The sequence below is a fragment of the Elaeis guineensis genome, chromosome 11, assembly GCF_000442705.2.
Source record: "Elaeis guineensis isolate ETL-2024a chromosome 11, EG11, whole genome shotgun sequence".
Lineage (NCBI taxonomy): Eukaryota > Viridiplantae > Streptophyta > Magnoliopsida > Arecales > Arecaceae > Elaeis > Elaeis guineensis.
In genome coordinates, this window is record NC_026003.2 from 114,998,697 (window position 1) to 115,026,472 (window position 27,776).

At 36.8% G+C, this 27,776-nt stretch overlaps 1 protein-coding gene across 5 annotated transcripts; it reads left to right on the forward strand.

The window, feature by feature from the left end:
* Positions 1-2,746: 2,746 nt before the first annotated feature.
* On the forward strand, positions 2,747-25,088 carry LOC105054021 (oxysterol-binding protein-related protein 2A). Of its 5 annotated transcripts, none has more exons than XM_073245562.1 (11): positions 2,752-3,236; positions 7,018-7,281; positions 14,354-14,450; positions 14,882-15,330; positions 21,205-21,360; positions 22,870-23,037; positions 23,251-23,391; positions 23,466-23,693; positions 23,798-23,911; positions 24,577-24,772; positions 24,864-25,088. In XM_073245562.1, the coding sequence occupies exons 1-10, from the start codon at positions 2,856-2,858 to the stop codon at positions 24,751-24,753; spliced, it is 2,175 nt and encodes a 724-aa protein (XP_073101663.1). In that variant the 5' UTR covers positions 2,752-2,855; the 3' UTR covers positions 24,754-24,772; positions 24,864-25,088. The 5 variants fall into 5 exon arrangements, 4 of the variants coding, with proteins under 4 accessions (XP_073101663.1, XP_010933694.1, XP_073101664.1 ...); XM_010935392.4 differs by having other exon boundaries at positions 2,753-3,236; positions 6,928-7,281; XM_073245563.1 differs by lacking the exon at positions 2,752-3,236 and adding an exon at positions 3,291-4,024 and having other exon boundaries at positions 6,928-7,281.
* Positions 25,089-27,776: the final 2,688 nt, after the last annotated feature.

The following is a 27,776-nucleotide window of genomic DNA, read 5'->3' on the forward strand; positions in this document are numbered from 1 at the left end:
TCTCCTGTTGATGCTCCTCTGTCTCTCTTTCTGTTTACCTGCGGCTCTTCTATCCTTGTCCTCCTCTTCTAGGTGCTCACGACTCATCCGCACCTCTCTTTTTCTTGGCGCCCATGGGTCCTTTGTGTCTGACCCCCACCCCCCACATGATGGCCTGCGGCTTTTTCATGCCATCATCTCTGGCGTGTGCTTATAATTTTTCCCATCCTCTAGATGCTCACAATTTCTTCGTACCATCTTCATGATTGAATTTTTTTAAAAAAAATTAATTTAATTATGATATAAAATAATTTTGATATTAGAAATAACTTACGTAAATTCATTAAAATCCGATTGATACATATTCAATCCGGGGATCAAACATGGATAAATAATAAAAGAATAAAAATATTTTATAATAATAAAATTAAAAAATAAAACTAGCGTATAAATTTAAGGGTGTTTTAGCCGAACAAGCTTACGATAGTCATGCGCCCATAGGCTCACGTAAACATGGGAGATGTTGTCTCTAATAATTTAAAGTTTGCGATATGTAGTACCACTTGTTAAATCCATGTTGTTTGATAAAGAAAAGGGCTTCCTCACGTTCTTTTGAGTTGGATTTTTTTTATTATTTTAAACCAAAAAGTGCGACCTAGTGACTTCCAACAAAGATCATGCGGGAGATCTAGGAGTAGGCGATTCTTTCCCTCTGTACCACGGCCTGATACCCTCGGCTCTAACATATGGACCCATAATCTCCCCTCATTTCCCCGTCCATGCTCTGTAACAGGAAAAGGTCAGTGGTTCTCGATGGTGGTGGAACCAAGGAGGGTACAGAGGCTATGATCACAACATTGCATTACCTTGACCTCCTGAAGGAAGGAATCCTAGTTGCGCCTACGTCCTCTAGCTCTCCATGGCCCCCTCAGTGGTGGGGTGTGGAAATGGGCATAGCAGGGAAAAGCTTGGATGTGACACAGCATGGGGTTGGTGAGCCAATGTGGTTCGATTCACTGCCGGTTAAGCCAATGATAAAAAGGACACATGGGTGGGTGCGGTTGCTTCAGAGCCGAGTAGGACACTTGTATATCTTTGGTATTGTGGTTAGGGGGCTTAAGTGGTTCCAAGTGGCCATTTGTTTCTTTGGCATCTAATCATTATTCCTGTCGCCCTTGGGCATAAATTATTGGTTAGATTCTGCTTGTTTGTTAGACCATTGATACCCGAGAAGAGGACACGTGGCACACTCCGAGACTCTCTTTTAATATGCTAGTATGGATTTTGTGGGACATAAAAATATACATGCATGTGGAATTCACGATATTGTTAGTAAACGTAAATCCTAGTCGTCTGATGATGAGATCATCTCATTAACTGTTGAGAATTCCAAAAAAAAGAAAAAGAAAAAAAACTTCATCCCTGTGATCAACGCTGGAGGTGAAAAAATTGGCTGAGATCCATTTGGTTCAACTGCAAGTTTAGATTCTTGTCTGTTTCACAAGTCTAGTGCATTTTTGAAGAATATTCTCATGATAATTAAGTAATATGGGATTGCATGGTCGCAAGAATATCTGCCTCCTAGGCACTGATGACAAGAGCACTTGCAGGCATATAGTATGTGAGCCTGCAGGACCCAATGTGCCGGTAAAAACAAACATATGAGATGCCATTACCTTTCATATTAGATAACTTTCAGATTTATGTGCATGTGTCCTCTCTAATGATGGCATGCTAAGTTGCTAGAATGTTTCTTCATTTTTGTACCTATTGTGTGACAATAACACTCTTTTATTTTACTATATGTTTGAGAAAAAAAGGGTCATTTTGCTGCTTTATGATACATATTTTCAAAGTATCCAGCTGATGATGTACAGAATCACTGCTAGAGAAGACAAATGAACTCATAATTTCTTAAAAGAGCCATCAAATAATTTAAACTATTTGTAAGTGTATGAGTTAATTATTGCTTGCATATGAGTTAATATTCGTCCGAGACCCAATGACTTGTTTCTACAAATACATTTCCTTTGTAAAACCATTTATAGTGCCTCCCTCTCTCCAAGCATGGATGGCTAATATATGAATCAAAACTTAAATATGCTTTAAAGTTATATAATAGCAAAATTCACAGATCATCTATTTAAATATACTTTTTCATCAAAAAATTATATTAAAAATGCTAAATAACAATTTAAACTAAATATAATCAAAAGTTTTTTTCTTTTAAATCAATCACATGCATGTTTCGATATAATATGCATACAAATGGTGATGCAAATGACAGAAGGTAACATGGCATTGCAATTTGCACCTATACTAGTACTAGAATAATGGAACTAAATGAATAGAAACTCAGATACACACACCCCCAAGATATCTTAATCTTATTTGATAGAGAAATATGTCATAATGACTAAAATAATCTTAGTCTTCCCTAGGAAAATTATGCTGCTCTGGCCTGATACAATTTGATAGCCGATTTCAGGTCATCAACCAATGAATCTTGCTTCATACTTATATCATTATTCTAAGAAGCATTTAATTAAGCAACAATAAATTAATGATCAAACTTAGTACATAAAACAACTAAAAATCCCATCTATCGCCATCCCCCAACCTCTAACCGTCCAACATCACGTCACCAAATTATAACAGCTGGCCAAGCAACGCCGCAGAACCGCATCTCCCGGTATCGGATCTTCCCCTCATCGTCCCTTCGTTTCCTAAATATTTATATTAATATATTCTTAATTAATATGTAGACCCCCTCCTCTCTCTGTCTCTGTCTCTTTCTCTCTCTCGGATCGGCCAAGCCATAATTAAATGAGCCTTCTTCTTGACTTCGAATCCTCGTGAGATCGAGTGCTCGCGCGATGCGCGCGAGGGCGATGCACCCTCTCTGCTGCATTTCGATCGACTGCCCCCGGGTCGGCGACCGGTCGCCAGCGCCGGCGGAACCGGAGCCGGAGCTTTATGGCGTTGTCGAGGGCGAGGCCTCGTCGTCAGCGGTCGCCGTCGCCGTCGCCGGCGTGCTCTACAAGTGGATCAACTTCGGGAAGGGATGGCGGTCCCGGTGGTTTTCTCTCCGGAACGGCGTCCTCTCCTACTCCAAGATCCCCCAAGGGGAGGAGGTCTCCTTCTCCGAGGGCGAGGGCGTCCGCCTCATCGGCACCGCCGCCTCCCGGCTATCCCGGGCTAACGTCAGTTGCGGTGGCCGGAACCCTCCGAAGCCGGTCGGCGTCGTTTATCTCAAGGTGAGCGAATACTGGAAAATGGTAACGATTGATTCTTTTGTTTATTTTTGTTGTAATTTAGCATCAAGAATTGGATCGTTCTTGATTTCTCTCGAGATGTTTACCAAAATTGGAGACGATTGGATCCACGAGATCCAAAAGCGCTTCCAGTTTGGTTGCTTCTCTGATCGATTTTTGTCGGACCACGCTAAAACCCGTTTGGCTATCGGGTCCCTTCTCTTTCTCTCTAACATCTAAAGTAAAGCAACTGTTTACTATTTCCGAGCTTTTTTTTCTTTCCTTTCCTTTTCTCTCTCGCTTAATTTTTCTTTTCTCTGGGTATGGAACCAAAAGAAGCCTCTGATCCTCTACTCTCTAATAAAAATCGTAATTTTAAACCATTCGCGCGTTGGCTAGCACGGGTGGGATAGGGAGCGAGGTAGGCACGAGAGGTCGTGGGTCACATTACCGCGCGCGTGTTTGTAGGGAAACGGTACAAACAAAGCCATGAAGCGTTGCAGTGGATTACGCCGTTGTGAGATGCTTTGCGTCTTGGCATCTCTCTCTTTTTGGTGTCATTTTCTTGTGGGGGAGAGGATGAACAGCGGGCGTCTTGTTTGGCTCTGTTGATGCGGATGTGGGCTTTATTTGCGTCTTGTATTTCTGTGGACTTTGGGGGTGACTTGGAGGGTTGTTTATGGTGTTGTTTGAAAGGGGGGGCTCTCTCCCCCACCAACAGGGTTCGTGTCCTTGCTGTAGGGTCCTCTCGTGCTTAGATCTTTAACGCTGCCATTGGTGAGAAGAAGCAGGTACAGTTTGGTGTACATTTATGTTTTTTCCCCGGTTCTTTTCTCAGTTTGTGCTTTCTGGTTTGGAGTTTTAACGCTGCCATTGGTGAGAAGAAGCAGGTACAGTTTGGTATACATTTATGTTTTTTCCCCGGTTCTTTTCTCAGTTTGTGCTTTCTGGTTTGGAGTTTAAATGAGGTTCGTTATACTTGTTTTCTTTTTTTTATTATTTTTTTTAATTGGGTTTCTCCTTTGGAATCAAAGTAAGTTCAAGATTATTACTTCTCAAAAATCGATCTTTATGCTTCCTGAATATTTGATTCTCTTTTTCTATTTTAGCTTCCTCTTTTCTTTTCTGTCGTAATTGATATTTGGTATAATCTTTATTTAAAATTTTACCGACAATTTAATGAGAACTTTCACTCATAAATTGTGTTCGTTGCTGTTGTTTCGTAGTGTTGATTTTTTGGATTTTGCTAACAGCAGAGAAAATATGGTGGCACCAGCTATCCAGGCCCACAGTTTGACACCTACATTTTGCATGGCTTGGATGCCTTCGCTAGGTGCCTGTAGAATGACGCTCTGCCCGGAAATGACAGGCGTAGTTCTTGATAGAAGGCAGTAATAGGAGGTTTACCAGCATGGTGATTGAGCTGATTGAAATGTATGCTGGTCTAGCCTATGGTTGCATAGCTTTTAATATTTAAAATAATATTTTTCATTTTCTTAACATATATTCTACCGTAGTCTTCTACTACATAAAAATTATAGCAATATGAAAATGTGAGTGGGAGGCAGTGGGTTGGGTTAGATCTGGTTTAGCTTGCCCAGATTCCACCTGAATTTGCTTTAGATGTATAATTTAGATTCAGATTTCATTTAATGGGTCGATTTGGGTTTGGCCTTCTTTTGTGTCAGAGTTCCTGTCATCCTAGGCTTCCATTTTTGAACAAATTTTTTGATGCGTTATTCTTAGTTCCCTGAATATGATGCACTATGGATGTGGGGTAGCAGAGCCCTGAAACATCCATGGAATATGGAGCAGCATAGAAAGTATTTTAGTTGAAAAATGTAAGTATCTTTAATTAATAATATTTTCATATGTAGATATAATTTTAGAAGGATGGGTGATACAGTGATAAATGAATATGTTGATATCATAAAAGTTAGAAAGAAGAGGTACATAATTTAACCTGGGGTGGACCCACATGCATCCTTATTTTTGAGGAAAAAGGAATCCGCTTGCATCCTTGTACAGAAGTGGAAAAAATATGGTCTTCACACACACACACACAAAATATAATTAAGTAGCAAAATTAAAGTGCTAGTACAAGATTGAAAATTTGAAAAGCTAATCATGGTTTTTGTCTGGAATTTGACATGTTTCAGGGAGAAACAACATAGAAATCTGGTTTCAATATGTATTTATCACTAGCAAACTTAGCCATGTTACCATGCTTGCTAGCAACGAGGCTGCTAACCAGCGATTTCTCATCCAGAGTGTGTGTTAATGCTTGATTTACTGATTTGAGCCTTAGTGCTATTTGTGGAGTCTTCATGCCTCCATATTGATATATCTACATTCTTGTTTCTGGAGTCTTAACACCACCATAATCTATAGTCTTAACACCACCGTAATCTATCCTGAATATTTGTAGACTATCTAGTGCTCTAATTTTTCAGGTAGGCATTTTGAAACTTTTTTCCTTATAACATAAAATATGAAATTTTGAATATCCCAAGCTTGCTATTCCCCTAAATGCACAACTTCATGGAAGTTAGCCCATTAAGATATAGAAATTCTGAAAAATAAGCTTAAAACTTATGATTTTTTAATGAGTTTTTCCTGGATTATTTAGTATAAATATGGAGAAGAATATTAGGTTAAGTTTTTGAGTTATATTTAGATAATATTAAGTTGTCAAGTATTTACAATAGGTAGGGTAATTAGTTCGATATAATTGTCTAACTTTAATTGATATTATCTAAGATTGAAATAATTGTGACTTATGTATGAAGGAGTGAGGCCATTCTTATCAACCAGGGTTGTGTATATATTAGTTAGTTCTCATGTCTATTAAGAATTGACTCTTCTTTATAGCTGAGTCATCTTGTCTACTAGTTATCCTTGCAGCAAATATGGCTTCTTATTGCAGCTTGTCTTTTCTTATGCTGAAGTACATTAAGATAACGGTGCTATTAACTGGAGAAAAACACAAGATACAATATACATGTACATATTATATATGGTCATAATGCTGGGCGATACATGTGCAAGTTTTTAGACGAGCATACTAGGACATGATTTTAGATATTTCATATGCATATCCATAAATTAATGAGATGTCTTATACAAGCAGGGTTTGAAAACTTGGTCTCAGTCAGGCTCATTGAGTTTCAGGTTCTACAATTTCAGCAATTTTGATCATTTCAGTCCAACTTCTAGAGTTTCAGTCAAATGAACAAGAGAGTTGAAAAAAAGAAAATAATAAATATATTTCATATTTCAGCTACTTTTAGGTCCATTGAAGCATAAAAATGTACCCATATAAGTTCAAAATATAAATACATAAACAAGCTCATGTGTACCCAAAGTTATCCATTTGAGCTTGTTTCGTATGCATATTAGTTCATATCTGCAGGTGTGAGTTTTGTTAACCTGGAATCATTGAAAAATAAATATTAAAAATATAATAGCTATATTTATGGTGAGGTTTGTATTCTCTGATCAACAAATTTGTGCATTGGATAAATAGTATAATTGTAATAGCTTGCGGATGATAAAATCGGCCATGTTAGTGACAGCCTTTCATGCTATACCATTTAAATAGGAAATTTTTGTAGAAAAATCTCTCATCTATTTGCCTTATTCATTATACATTCCTTTAATTCAATGTTCATTAACTTTTCTGAATGTTTGCTAGATCTCATCATTTCGTGTAAGTAAGACAGATGAAAGACGATTCTATATATTTTCTCCTACAAAGACACTTCAATTGAGAACTGATTCACAGAAAGATCGTGTTGCCTGGATTGAGGCCTTGATCTCAGCAAGAAGTAAATTTTCCGTCGATGGAAGGATATCTTATATCCAGAATGATATATCAATTTCAACCAAAAAGCTTAGAGATCGCATGCATGTAGAGGGACTAGATGACGTGCTTATCAAGGATTGTGAGCAGATCATGCTGTCAGAATTTTCAGAGTTTCAGAGACAGTTGAAGCTTCGTTATGAAGAACATTTAAGCTTTCTTCGCACATTTCAGCAGCAGCTTGAGGTATTTATTTGCATAATAACAAATATTCTCTATTGAGGCATTTAGAACATGTGCACATTGCTTTTTTTCATATTGGCAAATGAAGATGCCCTTTGTTATTGCTGATATAGGATAAAGGTACTCCTTTTTTTTTTTAATATTATATAATTTGTCTATTATTTTTGAAGAAATGTGTTTTATTTACTAAAATTTCTGATGAATAAGTTGCATGCTTGGCAAGATTATTTTTTGAAGTCGTAGCTTTGCACCATGGCTGCTCTCTATTTTGATAGTCCATCGAGATAATTTAGTATAGTGTATTTTCTATAACTACATTATACACTTGCCCTTTCTCTTTTTTGTTTTTTAATTAGGAAAACCTTTGGATTATTTACACTTACCAGAGCAGTGAATTCTTGATTGGAACTCTTTAAGTTTTAGGCATATTTTATAAACTCTAATTGGTTAATTTTGTTGCATGCCTATATAAATTACATAATAGCTGTTCATGCGAACTATTGAGGATTTAGATGAGCATGACTTGGTCATGGTTATAAATGGTCGAATTTGATGGCTGACTACTTATAAACAAGCTCTAGCACTCAAGATTATGGCTTTGTTAACATGTCAATGTAAACTAGGAAAAAAGTAGTACAATCCTCTAGAAAAAGTCTTTGGTATACATGATTGAAAATTCCTTTTGATCGTAAGTATTTGATAATGACACCTTTAGTCTCAACTTCCTCCTCTTACATGTCATTACTAGAAAGCACTGATACTTCAAATCACATGCCATATCCTATTTTTCAAACTTTTTAAAAAATATTCAGGTAATTCTTGGATACACTAGGATTACTTCCCAATACCTCCAAAATAAAGGAAGGGCATTTTCTTTCTTTTTTAATGTTAACCTTTTCATGATAAATGATCAACTTTGTAGTCTAGGATGCTAATATTAAAATCTGAAGTTGGACTGAGGTTTATGGGTTTGAATGATGACTAAATGATGATCTTGTAAAAGTTCTTGATATTATATATAGTATGGATTATGTTATTTTGATAACCTACTCTGCTTTATATATATATATATATATATATATATATATATATATTTTTTTTTTTTTTTTTTAAACATAGGAATGTATGGAGTACAGATACACATTCATGTATCTTAGTGGTACCTTATCCTACTTTTTAAAAATTTGCTGCATTGGCATGTTCATATCGTGTTACACCCTTATCCAATATACGTGTCCATGCTTCATAGTCTCATTTTTTGATGCATTGTCCTTCATTTTTGGCAGCAGATGTATGTAATTATTCCAGATATGAATGGGCATGAGTTTGAATATGGTAAACTATTATAAATAAAGCTGAAACCAACTACTTGGAACAAGGCTAGATGGTTATGGTTATGATTGGCATACACACACACACACACATATACGTGTATGCATATACACATATCTCATACATGCGTGCTATATGAATATATACATATACACACGTATAAATGTATATATCAAGGCTTGAAGTACCCATACCGGTACCCATATCATTACGTATATTAGTGGTACGATATGTATGCCACTGGTGTAGCAAAAGCAAGGTTGTACCATGTATTGGTACCGTATCATTCCTCAGTGAGTTCTGAGGTTTTGTGTTGAACCCCAAAAGCTACAACCAAACATTGTGTACATATGAAAGTAACCTAAAGAAAGCTGTACCAAGGGTTTATCAGTCATATCCATGTGTACCCATCAATAGTCTTTGTCGGCACAATCCATATTGTACGCATCCCTACTAGTTCACCTGTTATATTTTGAACCTTTGTTTTGATTCTTACCTCATAGCAAAACATCATAACATGTCACTAAAGCTGTCTAATGGTTGCACATACTTGGTGCATAGGTTAGAGATCATCAAATCTTATGACTTCTAGTTTCTAGCCATCTTGTAGGGTAGATGAAGATCAAGGGTATGGATCTCCAATTTGAAGGGTTCACAATCAATTTTGAATTGTCAAATCTTTTAATAAAGATAATGTTTAGTATGTTGTCTAACATGTGCATACACATGTATATGCATGCGTATGTATGTACGTATGTGTAACACACATTTATATCTCAAAATAGGCCATATGCATGTGTATGCCTGTACATATGTGTAACACACATTTGTATCTTAAAATAGGCTAAAATGTTAGCACATTATCTCATGGATCCAAGGTAGTAACAAAAATGATTTTATTAGGTACTAGTACATTCAAACTTTGTATTGGGTTTTATTCTTTTAATTGATATGTACCATTTGTTGATTGTATAAATGCTCTAGACATAATAAAGACCATCACCAATGTGAGATATTTTCACATACATATTTGAAAATATTGTATATGCATGCAAATTCTTCTTGCATGTCTTCATGTCAACTTCTGAAATTACTTGGGCTCGTGTGAATCTGCTGCTACAGTTAGCAATTATCATGCTTGCCAAGAAGGAATATTCTTAAATATTTCCAATGAAATGGTTATGAATAAAAGACTACTTTTAGAAGAACATTTTGCCCATCAAAATATTAAGCTCCATCAGTATTTTTGGTTCTCCTTTCTGAGGGGTGGCTATGAGGGGTACCATCCTAAAGAAACCAGAATTTGGCTTGAAATATTAGGTATAAATCTACAAAAGCAGGATCTGATTTTCTAGGAGAACATATTCGCTCCTAGATCAAATTGAACCTTCTGCAAATACAACTTTAGTTATGGGTGGATCTTGAGGGAACTGGATAACTAACCACTTCCATGTGTGTTATATAATAATGGTCTTTACTATATCACTATTTTGGAACCACCGATGTTCTATCCAAATCTGCATCTTTACTACTAGGGTCCTAGGGCTGTCTAAGAAGCCAAAAAAAAGGTGGTGGGTGATGGCTTGTTTGGTGGCTGTGGGTGGTGCACGAGCTTCCCATGGCGTTGGACGATGCTCGAGCAGAAGATGAAGGTTGGTGGTGCTTCAGTAGATTATGGAAGTTGGTTATGCTTGAGAAGATATCAAAAATAATAATAGTGGTCTCTCTCTCTCTCTCTCTCTCTCTCTCTCTCTTTTTGTAGTAAACTCTTTGGTTAAGTGGAATTTCAAGTCTAAATCAGTTTTACATTTAGTTATCATCAATTTTGGTATATTATTTTTGATTAATTATTGCTATGTTATATTTAAAAATGAAAAACTTTCGAGAAAGGTTAGATTTTTTAAATTATTTTTGTACTTAATTCTAAGGCCATTTATTTAGTGAAGTTTTAAACCCAATACTTAGACCGACCCATTGTGGTGGCCGAGTTATAGGTTCCCGGTTCTACTATAGGTTAATCATTGTTGGATCAGACCATGGATATTTTAATATGTTTATGAGTATTCTCTTTCCTCTCCCTCAAGTTAAATAGCTCGTATCTCCTTTGAATCTCTCTTCCCCTCCCTCATTTCCCAGTACCTGACCTTGCTTCCTATCCCAGGATGGTTGGATCTGGACTCTCTTTTCCTCCCCTTGCATCCTATGCCACCCATCTGGTCTTGTCCACGAAGATGAAAAAGATTATAAAAGGAAGATGAATAGTTTGGATCTGATATGTTGGGGATGAAGAAAGGAGAGGGGAGAATTAGATATGGCTGCTCCATGCAGATTTCCATTGGATTTTACCTTGGCCCTCTATTTCTGTTAGTTCTGCCCTCAATAGCTTTGATCTCACTGGATTTGGCTAGTGTTGCAATGGTGAACAACTTCCTTCTCCATGGCAACAGTGGTGATATTCTTTAACAGGATAAGGAATTACTAGATTGTTCCATTAGAGGATCATTACCCTTTTTCTTTATCTTCTAATTTTTAAACTATTTTCCCTCTATTTCACCTAAGTGAGTCGACTCTGGGTTGACTCAAGCATTTTGAGTGGTTGAGTTGTTTGTATTTCACGGTCAAACGAGTTTTTTTGGATACTATCGTTTTTGTTTGACCTGACTTGTGATGGGCACTGGGTGATGGGTTGGGCAGGTCAACCAGACCGACCCTGCTCAGGTCTCTAAGCATAGATGTAGTGAGCTTTTGAGTCCTGATTTGTGCAAGATTTGTGTATATAGTTTCTACATTAGGTCTACATTAGGTTAGAAAAGGTTTTAAGTCATTAGCATTGTGGTTTGGCTTGACTTTGATATCTTTGTATCTTTTGTTTTATAGAGATTTAAAACTTGGTAATTTTAGAAAGTTTGGAGGTATCACTTTTGGAAAAAAGCCTAAAGGCATCCTAGTTAATTATGTAATCTTATTAATAAATCTATTATACATTTAGCTTTTAAAAGAGAGGAGACAGTACAAAATCATGATGAATGAAAGAAATTACATATCCTTCTATCCTTTCCCCTCGTCTTCTTGTCCTGTTTCTCTGAGCTTGAGGATTCACCCATAAATTTTGAAAATATTTTTCCTGTGCAGGTTTTTTTGCGTAGAGATCTAAAAATATATATTTTTTTTGTTTCAGATCAAAACAATATTGCATATCCCATCTATTGTGGGTTTGATCGTCTGGATAAGATCTACATTACTAAGCCAAAAGTTATTTGTGGTTTTCCACCACACCCTTCCCACCGTAGCTCCTTTCCACTCTTCAAAAGCCCAGCTTTTCCTCTTAATTCCGCTCTTCCATTTAATTAATATCTTTGCCAACTCCTGTTATCCATTGCCCACCCTCCTTGTCCCTCCCATTCATGGATGCGGTATCGCTCGAAATGGTACGTACCGTACCAGTTTCGTATCGGTACATCATTTCGGAGCGTACTGACACTGCCGTACTATACCGAACCACATACTAATATTATAGTAGGATTTTACTGGTACGGGATCTATTATCTAAATGGTGAACCTTGCTCCCACTTAATCCAACTTTATCCACCCCGCTCCTCTAAGAAACAAAAAAAGAGAAAAAAGGGGGAGAAAAGCTCTCTTGCTGTCTTTGGTACTACTATATGTATGACTTTTCACTTGTTATCTAAATTTGTCCTTTGTCCATGTCCAGTTTCATGAAAGGGATGAAAAAAGACCCCTTAGGGAGGAGGTCTATGACGGCCCGCTAGAATGGGGAGTGGGGTGTAAACCTAGCCAACAACTGAGAGAGAGGGATAGAGATAGAGCATAGAGGCCCGGGGAGGATAGAGAGGGAGAAGACTGAAGTAAAGACTAGTTGAGAACATATAGTTTGAAGAGCAGTGGAGGCCAAGGGTGGTGCCATCAAATGGCGGCTTGGAGCAAAACTTGATCCCGGATTGGTAATTAATTTAGCTTTAGGTATGTTCCATCTTCTTAAGTCAGAGATCTTGGAGTTGATCTCCTGGTAGTTTTAGTAGTAGTTGTGGTGAAACAAATGAAAAACTAGTCATGGCTTGCCTCATCTGATGGTTGGATGAAGACTACATCTCTTTACACATTTTATACATGGACGTAGAATAGGTGGTGTGTTTCCATCTTTGCAAGTGAGTCGAATATGAAATTTTTAGCAAGTCTCAGAAAGTCATCAGAAATAAAACCTGGCATGTGGAATGCTATAATATTTAAGGTAGAAGTGATATTAAGTCTCCTATTAGTGGCCTAAAGCTAACCAATTGTTATAGTTTTTGGCATCTTAAAAGTAATGGAGAAATAAATGAATGCATAATTTTAACTGGGCTAAATAAATAAAATGAGCAGGTCTTTGTTGGGCATTTTGTGAATGAAACATACATTTGATGTTTAAAGGATTTTATGAAACTACAAAAAAGACTGGAATATTGCTGCTTCAAATTGTTGTCAGTCCAAGCAAGCTTGCAAGAGCACAATGTGGATGAGAATGCTAATTGGACATGTGGAAAAATCATCACAATATGATAATAGTTAGTACCTGAGCAAGACTAGGAGTTGCACTAGCATGGAACTAAGTTGTGGAGAATCTATTGGGACAGTAGGATCATGTGTGATGAAGGTAAAGGATGCCTTGGAGGGGCTTGGATTTGTGTTGAAGTTTAAGGATGTAAGAGGGGGAGACCAAAGCTAACATTAATGGAAGTTGTTAAAAACAGTATTGGCAAATTGATGCAGGACATAAGGTGCAACCCCTAAATGGGAAAAGCAAAAACAGTTAAAAAGCTTACCCTGTATGGTATGAAAACGGTTTCTTGGTCAGTATTAATGGTTATAGTTCATTTGTCAGATAATTAACTCATTAGAAAATATCCTTATTCTAGGATTCTTTGAATCCTGTTTATACCTGTCTTGCTTAGTCTAACAAACTCTAACAAGCATCTGGTGTTATTCCTCCACATATGTCCCTGTGGTGTATAGGTACCATATTTGTAAGTTTAATTGTTTTCTCTGTCATCTTACATACAATACTACCTATGCTTTAGATGGTACATGTGAAATCATGATTTGGTGGTTGCAAGTGCCATCTTTAATAATATAGATTCTGTTGTGAGAAGGTAAATTCCCTGAACTAATTACTTTTATCAGCTGTGTTTTATGGAACTACTGCTTGGATTTCTGTTCTTGGAGAATGCCTTGTGATATGGTAACTTGTTGATAGTTTTGTGCACAAAATTACTTAAGGTATGAACTTGTTGAAATTTTTTATCTTTGATGGTCTTAACAGCATGATTTGTGAATTAGTTATGTGATGAAAAATATGCAGACATAGATTATTCTAGCTTTAAAGAGAATGACCAAGTTTGTTGTAATTTCTTGGGTGTAGCATAATTGCAATTGCTGTACTTTAGAAGACATGTTGTTCATTGTGGGCTGTGTTGATTTTTGTATCTATATGACTTTGAGGAATTGAAGGCTTTTGAGCTTTTGGTGATGTTGGTCATTGTACTGAGCTAGGTTTTTTCCCAACACTTGCTTATGCTTTTATAGAAGAAGGTTTAGATACTTTGTCTTGAAAAACAGAACACTCTGTAAAATTAATTATGATCTCATAAATGATCCACAAGATTACTTTTCTTGATTGGGATAATATTCTTTAGGTCATATAGTTGATTTATTTGTTGACTTTTTTGAGAGTGACATGTTTGTTCAGGATGTTAATGCTGATGAAGTGACCACAACAATCCATGAAGGTCAATTGCATTTGCTGAAACATGAATATTCTTGCTCTGGGCATGGCAATAACAGTGGTATTCCATATTTCTGCTTCAATTTAAATCACGCTATAATGACTGATTTTTTTTCTGGACTCCAACAGTTTAGTTATATTAGTGGCTTTTCTATCATATGGTCTTTCAAAATCTTAACCATTCTAGAAATCAATTTTTTTGTTATGTAATAACTCCTCTCTGAATAGTTGAGTTGTTACGTCTTGTTACGTCTACGGAAAATTGATATTCAAAATTACCAAAAAAATACTTCTGACAAATTCTGGTGAAATTTCAGATGTACTTTTATATTTATTTCAAGAAGTTAGATTCAATTCTGAAATTTCAACAATGGCATATAGAGCTTTTTAACATTTGATGCACATATTATAAGCATAACTAATGTTGTTTTGCTGTTTTTAGTGAGCAAGCATTTTTTTTCTTCTATTGACAAAATTGTTTGTTCTGGTCAGAATATAGTACCACAGAGTCATCTGATGATGTTGAAAAGCAAGAGCTAGATGAGTTGTCAGATGAAGGCGAGCCTCACTTCTTTGATACAAAGGAGAGTTTTAGTGATTCTACTGTTGTCTGTGCCTCTAAAATAAGAGACTTAGACCATGCTGATAAAAGTTGTTGTACTGAAAATTGCTTAGACACTGTGGAGATGATGGATCTTGAAACAGAGCCAAATGATCGTAATGCATTTCTGTATATCAGGAGGCGTACAAAATTGCCTGATCCTATTGAGAAGGAAAAAGGTGTTAGCCTTTGGTCAATGCTCAAAGATAATGTTGGAAAGGATCTTACACGTGTTTGCCTTCCTGTTTACTTTAATGAACCCCTATCAACACTTCAGAAGTGCTTCGAGGACTTGGAATACTCTTATTTGTTGGATCGAGCATATGAGTATGGGAAAATGGTAAGGACCAATTTCTGGGATGGTCTTTATATTGATGTGAAATTTGGTTGTAGATAAAAAAAATACATGAATCTTTATGTACTCATAGAAGAATGTCCAACCTGTGCACAAATTTTCCTTTTTAACATTTTGTCAGCTATTAAAGATAAAAAATAGATATACTTTTCATTTTTAATTCATAAAATAAAATCTTTGGAAAGATCACGTTTCTTAAACTTCATAAATGTTTTCCTTCCTATCCAAAAATTATCTTAAAATAATGATTTATGGAAAACCAGGGAGTCATAAGCTGAATTTATGTATTTCTACATATTTTTGTTCACCAAGATATTCACTAAGACTATCATCCATTGAGGTCATTGATATCATTTTTGGAACAGCATGGGTGGGTACGAGAATATTTCCAACTCCAAGATTATTGATTTAGCCCAGCTTAATCCTCTAAATAAACCAATTCTTTGTATCTGTGGCACATGGAATTTTCCTAGTTTCTTATAACCTTAACAGCCACAGTTCATTGGTTGAAGTTTCGTGACCGTGAAATCCTAGTATCAAGAAAATGATCATTTGTAGGATCATGGAGAGCATGATATAAAGGGTACTTTGCCTGTCAAAACCCCAAAAGTGCTAGATGGCGTGTCTTCAGGAAAGTAGTCAACTTGATTGTTAAGTGGATGTTTTGGAATGAAGGAATACAAGATTTAAAAGCTAATTACTTGGCTTTCTTTTCCAGACAATGATGGGTTTACTAATAAGCAAAACTGGATAAACTAGGTTAATGATCAAAACTCCAATAGATCTAGATGGCTTCTCTTTCTGAAAGCAGCACTACTTGAAATGTTTTTAGAATGAAGAAATCAAGATTTAAAAAGCCAATAATCTGTCTTTTAATCCACGGTAATGATGAATTTATAAATAGACAAAACTGGATCCATAGTTGGAATTATACAATATGAAGAAAAAACATTATTCTCTTTTAAGTAAGTAAGAAGCATTGTTTAAAACCAATAACGTCTGATGAAAGCAAAAGAAAGATCGAGTCCATGATTACATAACTTATTTTGGTTCATTTAATTTGTTGAAGTTTTGGGCATATAGTTCAATCCCATTTTTGCCAAGCTTGATCGTAATTCGTACTTGTGTTGCTGTATTGCCTACTGCTCTCAAGTGCCTGTACTAATTATTCTTGTAAAGAACAGATATATCTTCATTATTGATTTATTAGTTGTTTTTTATCAATAGTGATGAGCCATTCACTGGAAAATCACCAAGGAGTCAGGCTAACTCTACAACTTGTATAAATCCTCTCACTTTTTGTGAGGTTCATGAGATAAGCAAGTTGAAGTAAATGAGCATAAGCAACACATTGACTTATAGATAAAAAGATAGGGCACAGAATACATATATAAAACATATTAAAAAGTTAAGTGACCACTAAGATTGGATATTAGAGAAACGACTTAGATAATTAAGACTTATTCATAGTGTCAATTTGGGCAATGGAACACAGAAAATCGTGATTAATGAGTATAGCCCTAAAGTCCAAAATTTGTTAAGGCTGAGTAATACTAGATGTAACAAAGATGCAACTTAAGGTTAAAGCTTTTAATAAGTCGCTAAAAAGTTTGATAGAGCTATATTTGGCAAACCTACATCTACTGATGTCGGTGAACCAGTGATAAATGGATGAAATATAAGAATTGTGAAGTCGGAAAAAATCTTCTTTAAGATTGGCCATGGCAGCCTCAAAGTACGAGTAAGTTAGATGTGTGAGTCTATAGTCTTGCTTCTTCGAGATTGTGCTTCTTTTAGATGACTTGTGCATTTATAGTAAATGCAGCCTTAGGAAGTAGGTTGATTGAATGAGAAGTTGTTGAGATGCAATAGCCACCACAATTTTGAACCTTAAGTTAGGAGGAGTTTGATAATAATATGTAGATTTGGGTACCAAACTAGTCTGGTGGGGTTTAGGTTGTGCAAAAGTGCTATATCAAGAAATGTGCTTCCATAATTTGAGCCTATCCTAGCCTGAAGCCTAATTAATTTAGCTCAAGCCCCACCTAGCAGATAAATCCTAGACCCACGACCAAGTTGGCCCATGCTAGGTGAACCTAGGGCTTGGTCCTATGTTGATCACTTCAACAACTATTGTTATGCAGAGATGAGGGAAAGGGAGGGATGGAGTGGTCTTGCATGACAATGGTAAGTGAGCCAACGACCATTCTCATCGTTGAGACAGGGATAGAGAGGAGTGGTCTTAGGTGGTGATTGTAGCAGATCTAATGGTAGGGGGGAGTGCAAGGTATGTATGGTGAAGATCCTTGGCAATAAGGAAGAGTAGGGGGTGGGGTTGGTTGGGCCTTACCTTTCAGAAATGTCGATTGTGGTGGTAGGCCAGCTTGTATTGATGTTTAGGAGGGGAGGGGGAGAAAGACCAATGGAAGTAAGTGGAGGTGAGGCGAGTGATGGAAGAGAGGAGAAAGGGCAAGAATGAAGGGATTGGGTAAACAGTTTTGTACTTTTGTTCATATTTTTTTTTGTTAATTTTTTTGGGGTTATGCTGTGGTAAGCATGTTATATTATCTGTTTGAGTCTTGACAAAAAATTGATTGGGTAATATTATGTGCACCTAGTTGAGTCAAGAGTTGAAAATGCATATTGAGTCCCACCATATTTCAAGCATGGTAGGTCAAGCTGGTTTTGCCCAAGCCTGATAAGATGTTAGAATCCTTGCTTGGCAATGGTTTTCTTAAGGGATGGTAAAGAATCATCACATGAAGTACATGTCAATGATGAAGCTCAAACTCATGGCAAAGGTACATATGAAACTGATAAATTGCTATTTTGGGAGATCTGTGAGTACTTGTTGGAGTAGAGGAAGAAGGAATTGATTCCACGGCTTGTAACTCACATCAAAATCTAGATATAAAACATCGAATGTCCAGGATGGTTTCTCAATGTTCTGTGCAGGTTGGTTGTCAAAGAATACTGACTATTCTTTGGAATTAATCATTTGTACAAGCATCTCAAATTCTCAATCGTCCAAGCTGCAAAGCTTGGCAATCTGAAGATAGAAACAATTCAACCAATATCATCAAATAGGAGTAAATCTTTTGATCAATTTAATGCAACCAAGCTGAAGATGTCCAAGTGAGTTGAGATCTGTTGATGTCATGCCTTCTTAAGTTGCAGAGTTTAAAGCCACCAATAGTCTACAACTCATGAACCAGGGATATCGGCACATAAAATGAAGGAAAACCTTGGGAATATCTCTGCTTTTTCTAGATCTCAGAAACAAAGTGAGAAAAGGGGAGTAACAATTGATTGGATCAAGTTGTCTCAAGAATGTCCAATTAGATCATTCCTTGCCAAAGCAAAATTAGGCCCCTAGGTTGATTGAAAGGGAGGAAGATCCATTGGAGATGTTCTGATAATGCTTAAGCATGAAATCGAGAATCTTGAGATCACATGAGCAGAAAGGATTGCTAACAGGATGCACTCATATTATTTTCTGGTTGAAAAGATGTGTTTTAAATCTCCTAGGATGCTAAACCAACATATTCAACATCACTAGAAGAAGGACTCTGATTATTCCAACCCAAATTTCTATGAGTAAGAGCAAGTGGAGACTTGAGATTGTTGGTGATTATTGATTGGATGGTACAGCCAAGATTCCACTAAATGGGGTTGGTGGAAAAGAAAGAAGGGTATTTATTATTTGATGTAATGTATCAATCAATTATGCAGATTGCTTTAAAGGTAGTCTTCCTCAAAATAGGTTCAGACAAAAGATGTAAGTTTTTGTCTTCATGAATTTTAAGGAGTGAATGTTGGATCCAAGGTTTAAAATGTCGGTACTGAGCCTTGTGCTAGTTGTCTCAAGTTGGGTAAACCTTTTTATCCTAAATGAATATTCGAAGAAAAGTGCCATTTTTTGGAGTTAATGAAGGGTGTATAGTGCTGGTACTAATACCGGATGATTTTCAGTAAGGTATACCATCTCGATATCGGGCTCTATATCGGTGCCACCATGCTACTTAATTGGTATGCTTGATACGGGGGCCGGTTTTGCATACCAGAGTTGGTATGTCCCTGTTACAGCGTATTGGTACTGAACCGATATGATATAATACATCCTGTACCGCCTGATATGGTATGGTATGGGGTACATTGGTTTCCAGCATGGAAGAGGTTGGGTTGTTGTGAGGACAGGCTAGATCTACTCTCCTTCCCTCCTTTCTCCTCTTCTTTCATTACTTTCATCCTCTTTCTTCCTCTTTGTTCCTTGATCTCTCTTTGATGCTGGATTGTTGTGAGGGCAGGCTAGATCTGCCCCCCTTCCCTCATTTCTCCTCTTCTTTCCTCTCCCTCAGCCTCTCATCCTCTTTGTGCCTCGATCTCTACCCACATTTCCCCCCGTGTCTAAGCCAAAGAGAGAGAGTGTAGCCCCTTGCCGCTCTTTTTCTTTTATTTATTCTGAGATAAAATGACTTGGTCAAATTGGATCTAGTAATGGATGAACATGCCTTGGTATTGGCAAGTCTTGACCGATCTTAGTCACGATAGGCAAGACATCCCAATCCATTAACAGACTAGTGTCTCATAGGTGTCTTGATCGCGATATTCTATTGGAATGTGTTACAATGGCAATGAGTATAAGTCCTAACAGAATGATACAATACCACTGGTATCTTTCCATTCCAGCAGGACATAAATCCTTGGTTGGACAGGTTGCATGGTACTGCAATAAATCACATTAGGGGAAAATGAGTAAATCCACTATACATTTAGTCATTCACTTGCAATGTCTTCTTATATCTAACATGCAAAGATAATAAAAGAGAAACTTTGCATAGTCTATCCTTGCATGTTGAAAAGTATCACCAACATGAACTTTCTATCTGGAAAAGTATTTTGATTATAAACCTTTAATGTTCTTTATTTGAATCTCAACATTTTGAATAATAGAAAAGCCTCTTTATATATTGTGTAAATTGTCCTGAAGATCACTTTCACCATTAGGTTTCGAGCTTTCTTTTGCACATTTTCAGCATTTTTACATGCTCAACACGAGGTAGTTATTTAGACTTGTTTGTTTCCCTTGATGTTCTCCTTTCCTTGTATTAAGGTATTCTCATGGCTCTTTTTGATGATGTAATTTGTGGCATTAATTGGAAGTTCTGATAGACCTCTTGTCATTTGTGGCTTGCCCAACTGTTCATCTCTAGCGAAAAATCTGTTTAAAATCTGATGCACTAAGATGCTGCCACAGTGCCACTGTGACATGCCAACCATGAAAACACCCACATAATGTGATTCTTGGTCCTGTGTCAGCAAGCACTACCCTCTGGCACTATATCTTGGTCTGTTTCTAGATGATTTTATGGTTGTTCTGCTTCAATATATTTTTTCTGATATGATAATTTATTTATTGGTGTTACAGCCTATTGACTTTTGTGGAAACGAATTGGGTATTTTGAAGCCTGTAAGATGATATAGCTATGGTGTCTATTTTTATACTTTGGCTTCTCAAATTTATTGAAGGTGGTACCTGTTATCTGTGTTAGTTGTTCATGGTACAGTGGTTGATGTGCATTGTATGATGACTAAATTGGACCTTGTTAATCTCGTTTTTCTTGTTCTTAATTGAGTTCAAGATTTGAATTCATATTTATCCTGACAAATGTAGTTCTCCCTGCTAGGTCTGGTAGATAAGGCTTTTAGCAGCATCCCTAATTTAAGTCCCAACATGTCATGTGCTTTGTGTAGTTAACAAATGCTGTATGTAAAAGAATATCACCTGGACCATATAGTCATATGTTGACCTCTAGCATTGTTTTCACTTAAATTGAAGTTTTATGTGCTTGTATCTAGGGGAACAGTCTCATGAGAATTCTGCATGTAGCTGCCTTTGCAATCTCTGGATATGCTTCTTCTGATGGCCGCCACTGCAAACCATTCAACCCTTTGCTAGGGGAGACTTATGAAGCTGACTTCCCTGAAAAAGGAATTCGCTTCTTCTCTGAAAAGGTATGGTTTTGAATGCTAATGTTTTTATAGAACAGAAAATATATCTCAGAGTATCATTTTCTTCCTCCATTAGCTGAAGATTTATGTCAAACTACAAGAGTCATGATTGGAGAACAAGGTATCAGTACTATATTTCCGGCCCTACGAATTTGGCCTTCATTCCAGGCTGAAGTTCTCGAATGATCTGATCTGTACAATGAGATGCATGAAGATCACTAGTGGATTTGCAGTGGTCATTGAATTCTTTCCTAGTAGGAAACACACTTGAAAGAAAAAATTAATCAACTTTTATCTCTAACCCTTTGTTACGTGGTAAGACTTTATGCTGTTATATTCTGGGCAGTGACTCAAGTGGAATGAGTGGTATTGTAAAGATGCTTGATTGCCTTGACATTACATTAGTTAATTTATTAATTATCTGAGCTATAAATATGAAAAATCTTCCATTTTTTTTTTTTCATTTGTGCACCTTAGGGTTCATATGAGATAGATGAAAATACATCTCTAAACTGCCTCTGTTAAATTACTCACTTAATACTAGACATGAGAATAGCAACTTCAGGTTTATGGGCACTGAATTTTATGAATGACACGTTTAAAGTTAACAATTCATTTGAAGAAATGAAAGATAACCCGACTATTTACCAATATTAAATAAAGATAGCCTGATTATCTTTTGGTGTACTGGAAGCCAGTGCAAGACCCAAAGGATTAACCTTAATAGGGCTTTTCTTAATTTTGTATTCATTATCAGATGAGCCATCATTCAGGGTCAAGTTAAAAATTTAACCTTTTTCCATCCATTGTGAAGGGCAAATTGGGTTCGAACCCAAAACCTGTAGGTTCAGCAAACATAGTCGGGCACCACAATCTAGGAGTTTTGGAAATTTGATTATTGCTGGTTGTCATCACATCTCACTGCAGCACATGAGATAGCTACTTCAGATTTATGGGGTGCTGTAGTTTATAAAGGCCACCAAGTGATTGATTCACTCAAACAAATGAATGTGTACTGGAAATTAGTACCAGTCCCTTTGCTTGAGTATTGATGTGGGGTATCTTGAGCTTGTAACTGGAATCAGATGAGTCATGGTCCAGATTCAATGTTAAACATCTATCCCTTTATTAATTGTAACCTCTCCTGCATGATTTTGCTTCTCTTATCATCCTGGTGAAAATTTGATTGCGACAATTGATGTACTGGAATCACTACATTGCAGTAGTTTTTATATTATTCTATGATGGTATCCTCTTTGACCTTTTGTTAAATGGGTTCTATTAATTCAAGTAATTGCATTTATTTGTCCATTTATGTAAACCATATGAATATTACACGATGGTTGATATGCATTCACCTTTCAAAGTTTAGGTGTGTACATTCTTCTGCCTTACTTCAGATCACCAGTCAGCATGCATCTTGCTCTTTTTAACTGTATATCAATCTTCCAGAATTTTGTTGCATGCTAGGTCTTTTTTCTGGAAATGAGCCTTTCACCGTTTCACTAATAGGTTAGCCACCACCCAACGCTTATTGCCTGCCATTGTGAAGGTAAAGGTTGGAAATTCTGGGGTGACAGCAATCTCAAAAGTAAATTTTGGGGGCAAACTATTCAACTAGACCCTGTTGGTGTATTGACCCTGGAATTTGATGATGGTGAAGTTTTTCAATGGAGCAAGGTATGCAGTGTTTGTATACACATGCAGAAGCTAATCTGCATTTATCTCCAATAAAATCTATTTTCTCTTCTGCCATGTCCCCATGCATGTGGACACACAAATAGATACACATTTGTGGGGGGGGGGAGGGGGGAGAGAGATCTACCTTCTCTGCGTCAACAATCTTTTTCCTCTTTACTCATGCCAAATTCATTATTTTGTTACCTATCTTAGGTCACAACGACTATTTATAACCTCATCTTTGGTAAAGTATACTGTAACCACCATGGAACAATGAATATACTGGGCAACCGGCAGTATTCATGTAAACTGAAGTTCAAAGAGCAGTCTCTTCTTGAACGCAACCCTCGCCAGGTAAGGAAATAGATCCTCACTACTTTTTCTGATTGACTTGTTTATGAAGTCTGAGGCCTAATTGTTCCACACAGGTGCAAGGCTTTATTGTGGATGTCAATGGAACTAAAGTTGCTACTTTGATGGGAAAATGGGATGACAGCATGTACTATACCATAGATGATTTCTCCAAGACCAGGGGTTGTATTTCAACACAAGATTCTACCTTATTGTGGAAAAGGAGCAAGCCTCCTCCTAATCCCACTCGGTACAACTTGTCATCATTTGCAATTACGCTGAATGAGCTAACACCAGAATTTCAGGTAGATGTGATGTGAATCAACTTGTTACCTCCTACTTCTTTTACTCTTATTCATTTTTATTTTCTGTTATAGTTCTGATTCCAAATATTTGATCACGGATTAAGGAGAAACTTCCGCCTACGGATTCAAGACTTCGACCAGATCAGAGGTATTTAGAGAATGGGGAATATGAGAAGGCAAATGCAGAGAAGCAGCGATTGGAGAGAAGGCAGCGAATGGTATACCCTCAATCTCTATTTTCATGATTCATTTGGGCATGGAGAACAAGCGTCCATACATATGTATGCACACTGGATTTTTCCTGTTCTAAATCATTGAAGAGAGGGTCCTCAAATCTTTGCAGATAAGGATGAATAGTTTTAATAATATTTTGCTCTTTAGTTTAATGTGGTGGTTTCTGATATAGTTAAGCTCGAATATCTGGGACAAGGCTTAATGGTTATGATACTGTAATTTCTGAGATCAAAGTTCTGTTAATTGAAGAGTTAAAACTCTGTTGGCTTTCTTTTTTCGTTAAAAGAAATCCATAGGATTTTGCTTAGCCTTTGGGCAGTTCTTTCACTATAAGTTATCCATGAATCAATGCTGGTCTGACTGGGCCATAATTGTACCCCATTATCACATCTTGTGACTTCAGTATTGATTGAGTGTTTGTCGAGAACATTCATTGTTGTATAGAGGGTGACCGTGAAGTCATGTACGAAGTAAGTAATATCGGTAGAGTTATGTCTCTCAAACTATGTTGAAGTTGGATGATGATCGCGGCTGAGAATCTGCAGTACCTCTGATGTCTATGTTTCTTTCTTTGTTTTTTAAATGGTTAACTAATTCATATATGTGCCTTGCATGTCAATGCTGGCACTTGGTTCTTTTCTCTGTGCAGTCAAGAAAATTGCAGGAGAATGGCTGGAAGCCAAGATGGTTTTGGAAGGATAGCAAGGATGGCACATTTCGCTATACAGGTGGATACTGGGAAGCAAGAGAGCAGAAGAAATGGGATAATTCCCCAGATATTTTTGGAGAATTTTCTGAAGATCAGAATGTTCCCCCCAGTAATTAAAGAGAAACAAAGTGATCAGGTTAGTATTTCAAAGTATTTAATTGGATTACCATAACTACTATACTTCTTTGTGGTAAAGCTATTCGCTTACACATGCAATGAAACTGCAGGTGTCTGGAAGGGCAATGAAATTGCTGATCGTGTGCATATATATAATTCGCCGGTTGTTCTTTTATTGTTTTTCTTGTTATTCATGAGATGGACATGGTATTTTGCTGGTGATTGTATAGCTTTTGCCAGCAATCAATGACAATCTTTATAACATAGTTGTCTCAGTTTTCCTGTAATTGATTGCATTTTTTTTGCCATTAATTGTATTCACTGTTTTGTTGTCATAGGTATGTGAATGACTTATTACAGAGTTTCCCATTGAGTCAGTCAATTAAAAACTTGTCGATTTGAATCTCAGCAGAATCGGATATAATGTAGTTCGGTCTTGAGGGGCGCCAACATCTGCCAAGGCTCACTTTCCCTTGATGAAATCAATGTCCATCAAGAGTTGTACATCAATTTCATCTGTTCCCTTTATGTTTGTTTTTACTTTCTTTGGGGTCAGATCAAAGCAATTGTCAAGAGTAGAAAGTATTAATGCTGTGGATGATGATTTTCGTTTTCCTTTAAGACACATGCTGTAGACTATGATCAAGCTGTAGATTATTTGTAGACAGGCATTTATAATTGTCAACAATAAAAGCTTAAGAGCGAGCTGTGCATGGTATCAAAGCTGTCAAAGCATCACTTGGATTTTGGTGATTACACGTGTGACATCATAGTCCATATAAAGCATGTGATGAATGGCTAATGGCCTTTTGCTTCTTACATGGGAACAGGATGAAAATTATTTTGGTTATAAAATGCTACTGGCAGACTCAATAGAATGTTTTCTCTGTTGTTAGGTGAGATCTGGGATCATAAGCAGCATAGGGCCTCTCAAAATCCAATCCTCGAATCAAAATTCCCATGTAAATTCACTCTATTACCGATTTATGATCCTCCTCTCTTGTGAGATCAGAACGGCTTAGTGATTAGTGGTAATCGGTGGTCCGATGTTCTATTGATCTTCCTCCCAAAGGACCGGTCTCTTTTTTCTATTTTTTTTGAGTGGAAAAGGAGGAAGCGCAGAGCTTCCCCCTATTTTATTAAACAATAAATTCAAGAGATAAAATTGCAAAGGTGAAAAAGGATGTATTGAGTAATATAGTAATAACACAAACAATCCAACAGCACTCTCCATCTAATCCAAAAAAATATAATATTTAACAAATCCCACCTCATCCCCCTGCTTTTCAAAAAATCAAAAGGAATAAAAAAAGCAGTCTCAGAACACCAAACATACACAGGAAGGAACCAATAGGCTTGCACAAGCTTTTAGAAAAAATAGTAAGGCCTGTTAATACAGAGTTTGACCGGAGATAAGAACTTTCAACCTGTTCCACATGTCTTGATGTTGGTTTAGAAATTTGTGAGAACTCAAAGTTCCCCATAACCTGAAGGATTAAAGAATCTTCTATAAGATTGAGTAGGTTATATGTTCTTATTTGTAAAGATTCGATCATTTCTTTCTCTTCATACTTTCCAGTATATCGCTGTAAATAATTGTTGACTTATCTTCTTAGCTATCCTTTGTTTATTTCTGATCCTCTACACTATACACAGATGATGAAAGGATGTCAGTCTCTCTGATAAGCCTAGCTGCAATTTAATGGTGTTCCATAGGTTTCCAACAAAAACACATCTAAAAAAGAGATGGTTGATACATTCAATAGGAGCTTCACAGAACTTACAACCAGCTCCAACATTCCAACCTTTCCTATTCAACAACTCACCTATTTGCAATCTATGTTTGGATGCCAACTATAAAAAGACCTTTACCTTCTTTGGGCAAGGTGTTGTCCAAATAGCACTATGATATGGGCACCTTAACTCTCCATAATTAAGGAACATGTAAAAGAAATTGATAGTAAAAACATCATTCTGGGTTAATTTCCAAATAGGTACATCAGAGATACAGGATGGTACCACTAGAGCAAGCATTTCGAGTAAGATCTGATACTGCTCCATCTTCGATCTTGTTAATGGGCCTCTCACAGGAATATACCAATTCAAGCTCCTTTGATTCCAAAATGATGATGCAGGGAGATTATGCTTCAACACATGACCATACAAATCCATAAAAGGGGAACAAAGGGGAATAGAATCAATCCATACATTCTCCCAAAAGTGAATGGTCTGCCTATTTCCAAGTCTGAAGACTACACAATTTCAGAAGGCCTCCCTTCTTATACTAATATCTCTCCAAATTGGAGAGATTCCTGCAGTTGTTTTCCTCACTCTCATTCCTAATCTCTTTCTTGGGTAGTATGCTCTGTGAATTTGATTCCTCCAGTGTCCATAACCCCCATGAAGAAATTTTCAAGCCCATTTGGCAAGCAATGCATGATTCATTTGGGCTAAATCATTGACCCCCAAGCCACCTTTGCTCCTTAGACTTGCTGACATTATCCCAATTGATCAGACAGTTGAAACCACTGATACGATAGGATCCTTTCTACAAAAAGGCTCTTCGTACCTTATCAATTCTTTTAATGACCCATTTTGGCAACTTATAGATTCACATGAAGTGGGAAGAGAGGATAGATAGAACAGAGTTAACTAAAGTTAATCTTCCTCCCCAAAAGAGCACCTTTCCTTTTCATGATGCAAGCCTTGAGTTCACTTTTTCAATCAACAGCAACCAACACTGCTTAGGAATCTTTTTATAATACAGAGAGAGATCTAAATAAGTGAAAGGGAATGAACTCTTCTTGCAATTCATCTAAGCCACAAATTAAGAAGCCTTTTCAACATTCATATTTATGCAATGAATAGAGTTTTGTTGAAAGTTAATCTTGAGACCAGAAGCACTTTCAAAAGTCAACAAGATCGCTTTAGCCACCAATATGCTCATTTGATTACTAGAGCAAAATAAAAGAGTGTCCTCTACAAATTGAAAACTCAGAATACTCTTGAATTTCTTCAGTGGA

Excerpts from the sequence above, each read along its gene's own strand:
- LOC105054021 (XM_010935392.4), top strand. The coding sequence starts at position 2,856 with ATGCGCGCGAGGGCGATGCACCCTCTCTGCTGCATTTCGATCGACTGC. Across the intron at positions 23,392-23,465 it reads TTGAACGCAACCCTCGCCAG|GTGCAAGGCTTTATTGTGGA; the intron begins GTAAGGAAATAG and ends TGTTCCACACAG. Across the intron at positions 23,912-24,576 it reads TGGAGAGAAGGCAGCGAATG|TCAAGAAAATTGCAGGAGAA; the intron begins GTATACCCTCAA and ends TTCTCTGTGCAG.